At 34.9% G+C, this 12,630-nt stretch overlaps 1 protein-coding gene across 2 annotated transcripts in view; it reads left to right on the top strand.

Moving 5' to 3' along the window:
- The window catches only part of DNTT (DNA nucleotidylexotransferase), a 147,722-nt gene that overhangs the window by 91,863 nt on the left and 43,229 nt on the right, over positions 1 to 12,630 (top strand). For both annotated transcript variants that reach the window (XM_071439172.1, XM_071439171.1), the window contains 2 exons: positions 350 to 473; positions 1,579 to 1,711. In XM_071439172.1, the coding sequence (XP_071295273.1) occupies positions 350 to 473; positions 1,579 to 1,711 (257 nt within the window). The remainder of the gene's footprint in view (positions 1 to 349; positions 474 to 1,578; positions 1,712 to 12,630) is intronic.

The following is a 12,630-nucleotide window of genomic DNA, read 5'->3' on the forward strand; positions in this document are numbered from 1 at the left end:
CTACTGTCACTGTTTGATTTCTATTAAGAAATGGAGTAAAAAAAAAAAAAACTTATTTCAAACCTCAGTTAAAAGTGTACATTTTAGTAAATTACATAAAGGTGCTGGGACTACTGCTGTATTTTTGTTTGGATGTCATGTTAATGAGAACTGTCCATGTAAAAAACCAGTTCTGTTGAATGTAGTCATGCAAAGAAGGGAAGCCTATAGGTTTGTATCACACTATTTGTCTTCAGTGTAGGCTTAACTCTGCCCATTGCTTTCCTTGAGGAACCTTGTTGTTGCTACTTATTATTAATTCACTGCTGCTTTAGAAAACAACACTGAAATGTTTTTCTACTGACCTTAGCAATTTACTTCAGTCTTTGGAGTGGGAGTGAAGACATCTGAGAAATGGTACAGAATGGGTCTGCGAACTGTGGAAGAGATAAAAGCTGACAAGACCCTGAAGCTGTCAAAAATGCAGAAAGCAGGTAAGGTGAGAGTGTCATAAAAACTTGTATCTCAGTACTCTAAGAACTTGATAACAGAGTCACAGGGGAAGGCAAAGCTCACTTATACATTTGTTCTCTTGCTGCAGTCTTGTGAATACTGAATTATTAGGTGAAAATATTTGGAACAGCTGAGCTCCTAATTAAAAATGGTGTCATTCAAAACATAGGAATATGCATATTTTTAAATTGCTTGCACAGATACCAAATGAAATCTCTTATACACAAAACTATTAATGGTTCATTATTGCACAGGTTGTGAAAAAATTACAAAACTGGGAAAGCCCAGAACTACTTTTCAGAGGAGATCTGTCCCCCTCAAGGCAGCCCTAATTTACTGATAAATGTAGACTTGTAATAAAGTAGTTATAAAATTTTTCTACAATCCTAGCACATCTTAGCTTTAAAATGTTAAATGTGGTCACATGAATAATGTTTCTTCCCTGCAGATTTTGTGTGTTCACACTGTTTCCCTAAATAAATGAACTAGTTTAAACAAAGAAATTAGTTACATTAAGGAAAACATATTCTATAATATGACATTAAAATAATGTAACTTTATTTTGCATTAAATTTGTCACCTCAGGCTCCCTTGGATCAGATTTCTTGTATTTGTGCTCTTTTGTCCCTCTTTATTTTACATGTCGTATTGAAATGTGAAGCAAGCTGCCATACTGGGTACTTTCAACCCAAGCTCTGTGATCAGAAATAAGATAGCTGGGATATTTCACATACTTCTGGGCTCTATATTTGTGTAGAACACCATTATTTTGGAAAGACAGCCTTTTGAAACAGTTCATACAAAAATGCCATTGATGGGAGCTGATAGGGAAGTTAGAGTAATTTATAAATATTCAGGTCCTAAGAAAGTGGAGAATTGTTGTCGTTGCTGTGTTGACAAATTACATGAGAAATTGTAATGACAAAAATATATATAAACTCTAAGGACAAAGATGAGGTAAGAAAGAGGCTGTCTCTGGCCTGTGATCCCTTGTACCCACACCATCTGTGATTTGGGCCTTGAATAATGGTGTGTATATTTTAGTATTCTGTGGAGTGATCAGCACTTTTCTCTTTTGATTTCCAGGGTTTCTCTACTATGAGGACCTTGTTAGCTGTGTGTCTAAGGCAGAAGCAGATGCAGTGAGCTTGATTGTCAAGAATACTGTGTGTACATTTCTCCCAGATGCTTTAGTTACCATAACTGGTGGTTTCAGGAGGTGAGTGAAAAAAAATGAGGTCACTTGGCTGTTTGATGCAGGTGCATACAAAGAGATGTTTGTGTCTTGGAAAAATCAAAGAAGCTTTGTGGGAAAGTATCAGAGTTTGTTTTCAACATTTTTGTGGGTTTGTTTGTTGGTTTGGTTGTTTTTTTTTGAACAGGAGAGCAGTTCTATGACAGTCCAGGGTTCCTGTTTTTTGTTGCTGTAGATGGTTAGATTTACTGCATCTGAATTCCCAAGGCTGAGACTATTGTAAGGCCATGCTTGAAGGAAAGATACAACAGGCTTAAGGCTGTCTGGTTTGTACTGTTAGAAGTATACTTGGAATAAGCAGTTACTAAAATGACTATAAAGCACTGACTAAATTAAATATATACTAACATCTATATAGATGGGATGATCTCAGAATTCCTTTCCTGGTTGATTTTTATTACAAATAATTTTGGCCTTGCTCTGCAAAACTAAACCCAAAGCTGTTGTTCAGAAAAATACACTATTTCAGCACTCACTTGAGAGGTTTCTTACAGGCACACAACACGGTACTGAGACTAGGAATGGTCTTCGGGAGTTCTGCTTTCCTTGCTCTACTCTCAGTCTCCCATGATGTCCTCCTTGTTCTACATGTTATGCTTTAAAACCAAAAGAATGTAGCCAGTTCTACCTCTTGCTGCTGAATTTGATACTTTGTAAGACTTTGACTATATTTTAAATATAAAAGTATCTTTGAAAGATAGTTCTTCTCATAAAACTCAAAATATACAATTCTGTGACTCTCATGCAACTAAAACTATTATGAGAGCAAAAGACAGAAGAATATTAATCATTAATGTATCACCTGTGTGTTTTAATATTGTAAACCTAGATAGGTCAGACTCAATCCAGTACTAAATTAAGACCTTTTATAATTTATAATTTCTACAGTACTGCAATTGTGTTGAATATTTTTATCATCTTTGTCCCTTTTAATGATATTCATAATTATTCATTGTATATCCCGTATTTATTGTAGGACTGTTAGTAGCCTCAAGCTACATAATTTCAATAAAACTGTGTGGTCAATAAGAAGCATTAGGCTAAGTAGGAACCCTGACCAGAGGTTTAGGAACAGGGTGAAATTTTATGTTCAAAACCTCGTGTCATCATTCTGTGAGTCTTTGTTTCAGAGACATGTGGTGTCTCTCAAGAGAGTCTCTGTTTAAAGGAATCTTTGTTTAGGAGACTCTCCCCACTGATGCAAATCAGTCAGAGACCTTGTGTTATTGGTAACTTGGATGTAATTGATTAACACATCTAGGTGGGTCAGAGCTTTACAGGTTATTTACTGAAAAGTCCCAGTTTCTTCTAATGTAATGTATTTGTGAGCTTTGTTGGTAGCATAGTTTGCAAAGTTTGACTCACAAATCAAATCAAAGCCTTTAATGTTGCTTATTGTTGTGGGGAGATATGATAGTCATTCTCTTTTTTATTAAGAATAAGCTTTTGTATCTCTAAATGGGTGTATCAAGGCAGAAAAGAAATTATTTAAGTATCTATTGATGCCTGCTAGTGGGTAATTCTGTACACTAATTACATGCCTTTAACTGTACAAGAATATATTGAACTGTAGGTTTCAATATGTCAGTCCTAATGGTATTTTACCAGCCCATGGAAAAGAAATGCTGCAGTGTAGGATTTGCAGATGACTTGATGGATTGAGATACCTCTTTCAGGCACCTATATTTTAATTGCTGAGTTGCAGTAGGGTTGACTACATCTGTTCTTTTTTGCCTGTCACCTGTAGTGGAAATGCTCTTCAGCAAGAAGTTTGTGTAAGCTTAGTAGTTCACAGTTTTCAATTACCAAATTATTTTTTGTTCCTTTCATCATTATATAAATATTTTAATAAAATAGGCAAGCTGTATCATTTAAACAATTCCCTCATTCTACACCCTGTACACTGCTGTTATAAGAGGAAAAATAGCTCATGATTGCACTGAATGATAGATGGATTCCCCAGGCCCCAGATTTGCCTTGCTTTGTAGTCCTGTTTCATAGCTTGGGAAGAAATTAAAAGTTGATTGTTTTCCTCCAGATTTTTGATTGGAGAGTTCAAAGTCATGAGTCTCATAAACCTTACTATGCAGGAGAACTGGATGAATCAAAACAAGCAGAACTTCCATAGAGATCTGCAGCTATGGAGATGTAATAGAAATGAAAGACGAAAGTAGAGATGAAAGCTACATTGTTTTCACTAAATCTATTATGTACACACATGGGTAGATATATTTATTGTGTTACTAGATATTTTCCTTTAAATTCCTGAAATGTCAAGAGATCAGATGATGTAGAAATTCTTTAAATCAAAATTAAGAAGCATAGTACAAAGCTGAAGTAACTAATAGGTTTTTGTTCTGTTTTATTTTAAATGCCAGCAAACTTGTTAATGGACTTTTCTTTGGATTGATTCATCTTTCACTTCTAGGCTTTTGTATGGCTTATTTTCCTAGTCTTCTAAAAAATAAAAGAATCATGATGGCAACCCTTCATATCTTTCTAATTTGAAATAATTCAGGAGCAGAAATTAATAAATTAATGAAGTCTAGATAAGTTTATCCCTTGTTGCTTTCCTACAGGAACTGCTGTAAAACATTCCTTGAGTTTCAGTAGGTATAGTTTCAATAGAGATGTTGGGAGAGTTATTCTTTTTGTTTTTCTGTCAACCTTTTCCAACACTTATCTGGGTCATTTTGAAACAGAAATTGCAACATTGTAATGCGTGAAATACAGAAATAGAGGAATTGTAGTTATAAAATAAATCACACCCACATGGTGTGGAAGGTATTTCGTTTTCTATTCAGGTAAGGTGTCAGGGAGGGTGACTGCAGAGGAAGAATCAAAGATGCTGATAGTGCAATATAAATCATGCCACAGACAACGTTATTAGAAAGTCTGAATTTGCCATGCAGTCTGTTTGAATTGGCATAGTATTATATTCAGTGCTCAGCCTTTCTTATTTTGTGATTTAAGCTAATGAGACAAATTCTGAGGTGGAGAATAGCACCTCATAGGTTACACAAGGCCCTGAGGGTGAAGTATCCCTTCCTACATAAACAGGGGCCCTGGGATGGGGAGAAGAAACCCTTTATTCTAATAAGCAACATCCCTGACCAATAATGCACTTGTCCCAGCTATATCCAAGACAGGAGTGTAGTTTAGGCTAATGTGTTATCACTTTTAAATGAGTTAAATTGTGGACCTGACAACTTCTTTTTCCTGTGGGTATTAAAAGAGTAATTTTATTCCATGAAGAGAATTAAGGAGATTTCTGTAGTAACGGCATTAATTCATTTTGTGAATATCACTGCATGTTACAGAATATTTTAGTCCTATTTAGCAGTATGTTAATGCCTTTAATAGTAATAATAGCATTGTTGTAGGGTCATTAGTAATGACAAGGCACTGGAGCATTATGATATTCTGTAAGATCCTGGGTTTTAGCTAACTTTTTCCATGCTGTATCAGTCTTCAAGGAAGTTTTATTCCCAGTCTCTCCTATTGTTAATTCTGTCCTAACATGGACCTGAGTGTAGATCACTATCTCCTTGCTTGAATTTTTTATTATCTTTTAGAAATGAGGATTTGATACTCTGTAACATTTGTAGATAAGAATTATTAATAGAAAAGCAATGAAGAGAGCAAAGAACATGGTGACTGTGTTTGTCAGGCACCACTGCCATACTTTTGGATATTACAATGCAAAAAATTCTTTCCTGTGTGCAGTGACATTTCCTACAAGGCAAAGGAATGCATAAAGTAATGACACGGGACAGGATTCTGCTCTTTCCTGTTCTGTACCAAGAAAATAATTTAAAGATATATCTTCTTTCAATCTTGGAGATAAGATGAAATAGCTGAGACAAAGAAACACTTTGAGAGATTATTTTACAGGTTCATGCAGTGATAAATAACCAAGGTTATTGTGGCACCTTCGTTTCAGAAATAAGACTTCTATATGGCATGTGGAATCACATTTATCTAACTGTGCTGGCACATGCTCATAAAGGAGAGACTGTGAGATTGAGTGTCTGAAGAATATTACACTTTCCAGGCTTTGGAATATACACAAGACTCTGTGCTTTATTTAATCGAGCTTGTCATGTGGATTCTGACTGAAGTTCTTGATAAATCACTGAACATCTGATCACAAGTTCTGATCCTGATAAAAAGCTCCATTTGACCTTTTGATATTGGATATTCCTAATAACTTTTGGAGGCTGTAAATGTTCTGCAATGAGGTTAGAATTCCTGACATAACACCAAATTTTTTCAGGTTCTCAGAGGAAATGTATTGAAGTGCTGTTACACAAATTATTTTCTTTCTCCTCAGATCTAGGATTAAAATAATGCAAGGACTTACTTGATAAATTAATAGAATTAATTTTGCAAAAGATTCTTGCAGTAAGATTTTAGGCAAACTTCTAAGCAGAGATTGCTTACTCTACTTATACTTTGGTTTTTTCACTCTGAAACACAGACTGTGGTAAGAGAAGATATAAACCATATCCAGGTACTCAAGTCCAAATATTGTAATTTCTGCTCACTTTTTTTCTACTGCTGTTGAAAGAATTAGATTTTTTTATATGCTGGTATTTAATTTTTTTTTTCCAGGGAGAAATCTGCTCTAAAGGAGTTGTGAGGCAAGCTGCTCACTGAACATTCAAGCTGATATGGTAGTTTGCACACACTCAAATTTAAGCAGATCCTGCAATAATCTAGCAATTATTCCAGCAACGGACTGGAGAGACTGCTTGGCTATCATTCATGAGCACAGCCTTTCCTCTGATAAACTGTAGCCAACTTTGGATGAGAGTTTTAACCTGGAGATGCTCTAATCTGATCTGGTTTTAAAACTTAGTAAAACAGCTTTGCCTTTGCAAACTCCCTAGGATTAGAAATGTTTGAACTCGAGGTATTGATACACTGCAAGTAAAAATATTCTCTGGCAGGAGTTAGAAGCACTGCAACTGTGAAAGAACAGGGATCATCACAAGTTTCTGCTTTTAATTTTCATTAATCCATTAAAAATTAAGTTGGGAAAGGAGAAAATCTAATTAATGGCTAGCCAAGTCAATTTAAAAGATAATCTATTGAAGTATTTCAGATACTTCCTTTTGTCATTAGAGCTTTGATTATTTTCCCAGTCATTTCATCTATTATTAGCCACAATGAATCATGAAGTAGAAACTGATGAATAAGGTATTTGGGAGTCATAGACAAAAAGAACTTTTTAAGAATCCATGAAACTTAATAAAAATTGAGCGTTCAGCAAGCATATACTTTGAAAGTCTTTCAAAAACTTGTTGATTCAAAGCTTTTTACATGCCCTACACTACTTGACCCTTTCCTACTTTTACAGACTTTTTAGCTCATTAGAAGGATGCTGTTTTGCTATGTGCCTCTCTTATCTCTAAAACTAGTTCAAGTGGTGGATCAAGCATAGAGCTGGAAATGGAGATGGCTGATTTCTGCAAATCCAGAAGTTTTACACTCTCTATGTAGAGCCAGAAAATTTCCTGCCTTAGTCTTACAGTTTCTATGATCACCCTTTACCTTCTGGAATGCATTTGTAAGAGCCTTTACAGTGCTTAATATTTTCTGTTTCCTATCAAGTCTGATGGTGACTGCTAGTAAGTAAGCCAGAGCAATACAAATCACGTTATAAAGCAAGATATGAAATCTCAGACTCTTTAACAGTCCCAAAATGATACAAAGTCTCTTGTATTGGTGTTTTCTTTTTAAGCTTAATTGGAAAAAATGAGATTAAAAACTGAAACTAAGGGCTTCTATATCATTGTGAGGCAGTCAGTCTGAAATTTTAGTTATCATACATGATCAGATGTGTTACCATTTTAATCTAGACAAAATTTTCATTTGAAACTGATGAAAGTTTTTAAAGTTACTGCATTGATGGATGCTTTGTGCTATTAATAATATTTGTTATTACAGTGTATAGGGAATATTGGAGTGGAATTTTCAAACTGCAGAGGCAAACTTGTGGTGACGAAGCAGCATACTCCAGGTACACTACTAGAAGAAGACAGGGAATTATCTCAAAAATAGGTTATTTCTTTCCACATCTTCATGTCATGTTCATTGATATCCAAATGAATTGAATGTTAAATGAAAAGCAAAGTGAGCAATTACTAGAAGACAGTTTATATCTGAAAGAAGAACAGAATGACAGCTAATAATGTTATTTAAGCATTTTTTCTCCTTTTTGCTTTCTTTTCCCTGATTTGCCCTGTAAGGTCACTTTCAATCATTTTTGCTATGTAAGGGTCATCCATTTGGCACTTCTAGGTTTCTAAACTATATGGAAATGTTTGTAGAATGCTTGCCACTGCATAAAACCAAAATGTTAATGGCTTCACTAAGTCAAATTAAATTTTAATGGCCACGGTTTAATTTTTCTTTCAGCCCATTCACATCCTTTAAGCAGCATTAAATGTGATTCAGTTGTCTTCTAATATCACAGCTGACCTGAATAGCCTTTTCAATTAGACTTTTAGATGAAGCAGATCTGATACATTCTAAATAAATAAAGATCTCTTTTTATTGGTTAAATGCTGATATTCACAGCTCATTTAATCCATTTATAGAGATGCAATGTCAAAAGAAGAACCTTTTTTTGTGCAATGCTAGTGATAATGTGCAGAGATGAGACAAAAAATTCACATCTTTGTTTTGTCAGTGAATGGAAATTAAGGAAGAGTAACTCAAAAAGATCTATTTAAAACTTTAAGAAAGATGCATGACTGAGAAGTGATGAAATTTTTTTGACAAAGAGTCATACATTAAAAGCATTTTATGAAATGGTGTGAAGAATAATCAGTTAACAATGCACATTCCCCTCAGAAAATTATTCTGACATCTTACAAATAATCGTATACCCAAACAGTAGATGTCCAATGTTTTTTAAATTGGTTTAGTCTGTACTAATGTAAAATGTTTTAATTTAATCTTTTCATGGGTTTAGTGTTTACAACATAGTATGCCTTTTACACACACAAAAAGTGAGAGAAATTGTTAGAAATCTACCATAGTTTGTTCAAAAGCATCTTTGATGTCTCCATAATTCTGTTTGATGTTTGTTCTCATTTTTGGATGAGTGTCTCGAGACCTTCACTGTGTAATAGAGATGACTCACTGTGATAAAACCTGCCCTGTGTATGAGGGCAGGCATGGGCAAAGGGGCTTCTGGGTTTACTGCTCAGCGTGGGACCCAAGAAAAGCCATCTCAGGCATCTGATGTGCAGAAAGCTGGGCTGAGTGATTTACATTGCCTGTGCTCCCTTCCCAGTGGCTTTGCTTATCAAAATGCAAGAGAACAGTGCTGTCCTTAGCTAGAGTAGGTTTCAGCACTGAGTTCAGTTTTGCCATTTTGGGTGGCTTGTGTGAGTGTCAGATGATAACTTACAGCTAAGTTGCTTGCTCCTGATGTGAAGTCCCAGCACTGAAACAAACACCAATCTCCCATGACAGCTGGCTCATTAGACCCACCTAAGTGGAAAGGAGCAGTGACAGCTGTCAGTACCAATTACAGCACCACCAGCTCCAAACTGCAGTGCCTTCTGCAGTGCCACTCCTAAAGATAATATACCATTGGAATTCCAAAAATGTAAAACTCATTTTGCATTATTTACACAATCTTCTGGACAAGTTTTGCCAAAATGAATATTTTGAAAAGTTATAAAAGGAGTATGATACAATTATTTATAGTCCTGCTTTATCAATGAATATACTTAATAATACATATCCTACTGACCATTCCCACTTTAAAAGGTTAGCAATAAAAATTGTGGTTTTTATTATGCTAGGTTAACTGAAAAGTATCAATTCATCATTTTAGAACAATTAGCATATGCAGTGGCGGTTACTATTTGCATTATGGAAATTAAACATGTAATTGCTAAGTTCTGGTATGACTTACCTTAAAACCACTGCTCTGGTGTTTTGAAAGAGGAAATGCTTTGCCCTTCCTTGAACATTGAATTTGTACATTCCTCCAATGTACAAATACTTAATTTTCAGTGAGTGTATTAAATAAAATTCAGAAAAGGTCTTTTTCACAGGACCCAGACACTGTTGCTGAGACAGTCTGAATAGGACCACATCATTAAAAAAAAATTCACATCAAGTTTGACTGCCCCAGGTATTATTATAACACATAATCTGGGGCTGAGGCAGGGAGGCAGATTGCATGATACAGAGCATGCTCTAAAATTGATTTATCAGTATAATTTAATAAGCTGCATTAGGGTTGAACTGTTGCTCTTTGAATGTTCTGGTAGTTTGGGAATGGATTAGTGTGATAAGGCATGGGCGAATAAAAGCTCTTATGATTAAAAGGGAACTGTACAAATAATTGGTACCTAACATTAACATGTCCAGATATGTATTCATAGACTGAAAGAGCTTCATTTGCAAACTCTGTAGAAAGAAGGACAAGCAGTTCTTTATGATAAAAAATTGTGCAAGATCAGAGATGGTAACTATAGGACTTTCTGTAGTAGAGTCATGTTATATGAGTTGAATGAATTTGAGGTGTATAACATAGGGCTCAAGCAGTTTGCCAGACTTGTTCTTTCTTGTGCTACTGATATTAGGTATATTACATAGGGAATATGATACAGGGAGAATATGAATAAGTAATTCCACTAAGTTTTTAATTTTATTGTATGCTTCATAAGGCATAAGACAGTCTAAATTCTGAAGATTTGATTCATTCTTTTTGGAATTTTAGTGGCATTTCAGTGATGTTTGGTTTGTTGTTTGTTTGGTTTGTATTTTCTTTTTAGTTCTAGAGGATAGGAGAATTTGTATATTGCTGTTGGGGAATAGACATTGCAGGCCAAAACATACCAACAGGATTATGGAGCAGCTGTCTGCCCAGAAATGAAATTAGTCAATGAAGTGAATCATACATTTATGTTTAGGGTTACTTCTAACATATCTACCAAAATATCTATGGCTATTGTTTGTTTTCTGTGAAAATTTTCAATTCTCAATGAAGAATTGCACAGAAATGTAATTATTTTCCTGATAGGGGCTATAATTCAAATGTTTTTTTTTCTTTAGCAAAATGACTTTTCTAGTTAGAATTTCTTTCTCATTATTAGCCTCAGTTATAGAAATTTCATATTGATGTGGTGTCATTTCATCTAAAGACAAGGGATATGCATCTGGAAGAGATAGAGGTACAGAAACCTGTGAAGTGTCACAATGCCTTTGCAAGATCACTGAAATATTTTGATTGAGTATTTAGACAACAAATTGAATTGACAACTTGTATTAAAACATTTCTGTCTCATTTATTTTCAACTGTCCACCTAAATCCTTTTGCTTTTTCTCATTTTCTTGGCCAGCTTTACTAAATCCTCTCTGTGAATTATAGATTGAGTGATTAGACAGAGAATACACAATCAGCTAAAATTATCACTCAGAATTTGTAGCAAAACCAAATGTTTCAAGTTGTTAGTGAGGGTTTTTTAAAAAAATGTGTGTTTTTTTTGCCTTTTACATGGATATTATGGAGAGGCATCATATTTTGAAGTACTTCTCTCAAGAGTCACGATAATTGGAGAGTCTCTTATAGACATTTGACATGAATTCAGTTAATACCATGCAGAGTTTTCTGAAATGCTCAGCCAGTGAATTTAAATGGATCAATTTTAATACTTAGGCCAAGAAGCATGTTCAAGTATAATATTTAAAATATGCTACTTGAAAAGTATTTTCCATATATGGATGAGCACCTAAGTATCTTACAAGTTGTCTCACAAATAAATAGCTCTAAAATAAAATATATTCATGATACTACATAAAACTGGTAAGTAAAAAATCTTCTAAAAGTTATAGGGCATTGGGTACAAGGAGGACTTTTAAGATAGTGGAATATACTAAGGGAAAGATGAGGAAGCAAAATTAAAAAAAGACAGGAGATTTCAGATAAAGTAGTAAGATAAAAGAGAAACATAAAGCACAAGAGGTCAAATCAAAGCTATACATGGCTTTGATGAGATGGAGATGCCTAGTTTGATAGTTAGTTCTTTTCCTTACAGGTTATCTATAAAATAGTTTCATTGGGGTTCACCTGCTATGAAGAGGATGCCTTACAAAGTCGAGGCCACTCAAGGTGGGAATGGAATGAAGAGAGACAGAACAATTGTCTTTGTAACAGTAAGAGACTTGCAGAAGAAAGTGACATTCTTTCTAAAGGAAAATCATCAGAACTCTGCATAAAGGGTAGTTGGAACAAAACTCTGGCAGCAGTCTTAGACTAAGTTCCCAGCAGTAGAGTCAGCTCTAAGGTAGCATTAATAGGCCAAGGATAGGGCTTGGCTATGATTAAGAGGCTTAATTAATGTTAATTAAGACAGACAGAATAGTGCTAATGATGCTTAGCCAGCTTTCTGTTAGACATATCTAGGTGCACCAGGAAACAAGTGTCTATTTCGTGTTTTGTTGCAAATGGTACTTCAGCATCTCTTACCTATGAACTGCAGTGCCTGTGCCTAAGTGATTCAGGACAGAAATAGAAATTATTTAATACATTTTGTCTTGTGTGCAGTGTTTCTTGGATGTGTGTTGTTTTCTCTGAGAAGTTTCTGATGCCTCAATGTTTTTGAGTGTATTTCTTACTATTAATATGCTTTACACATAAGTGTCTCAGGGCATCTGTGTCAGAGATGAAGTTCTGAGAATTTTGCATTGTCTTAGTGAGCAGTTACTGTGACAAACAATAGTGTTCTATGGTTCACCGTGTGCAAAAGAGTTCTTCAGGTTCAGGTGCCACATGGTTCAGAGATTGCAGAAGCAAATACTTGATGTTTAGAGCCAAGAGATCAAAAATCAGTTTTAATTATGCTACATATTGC

This window comes from Agelaius tricolor, unplaced genomic scaffold (genome assembly GCF_023055355.1).
Source record: "Agelaius tricolor isolate 1412-34295 unplaced genomic scaffold, bAgeTri1.0.p SCAF_13, whole genome shotgun sequence".
Taxonomy (NCBI): Eukaryota; Metazoa; Chordata; class Aves; order Passeriformes; family Icteridae; genus Agelaius; species Agelaius tricolor.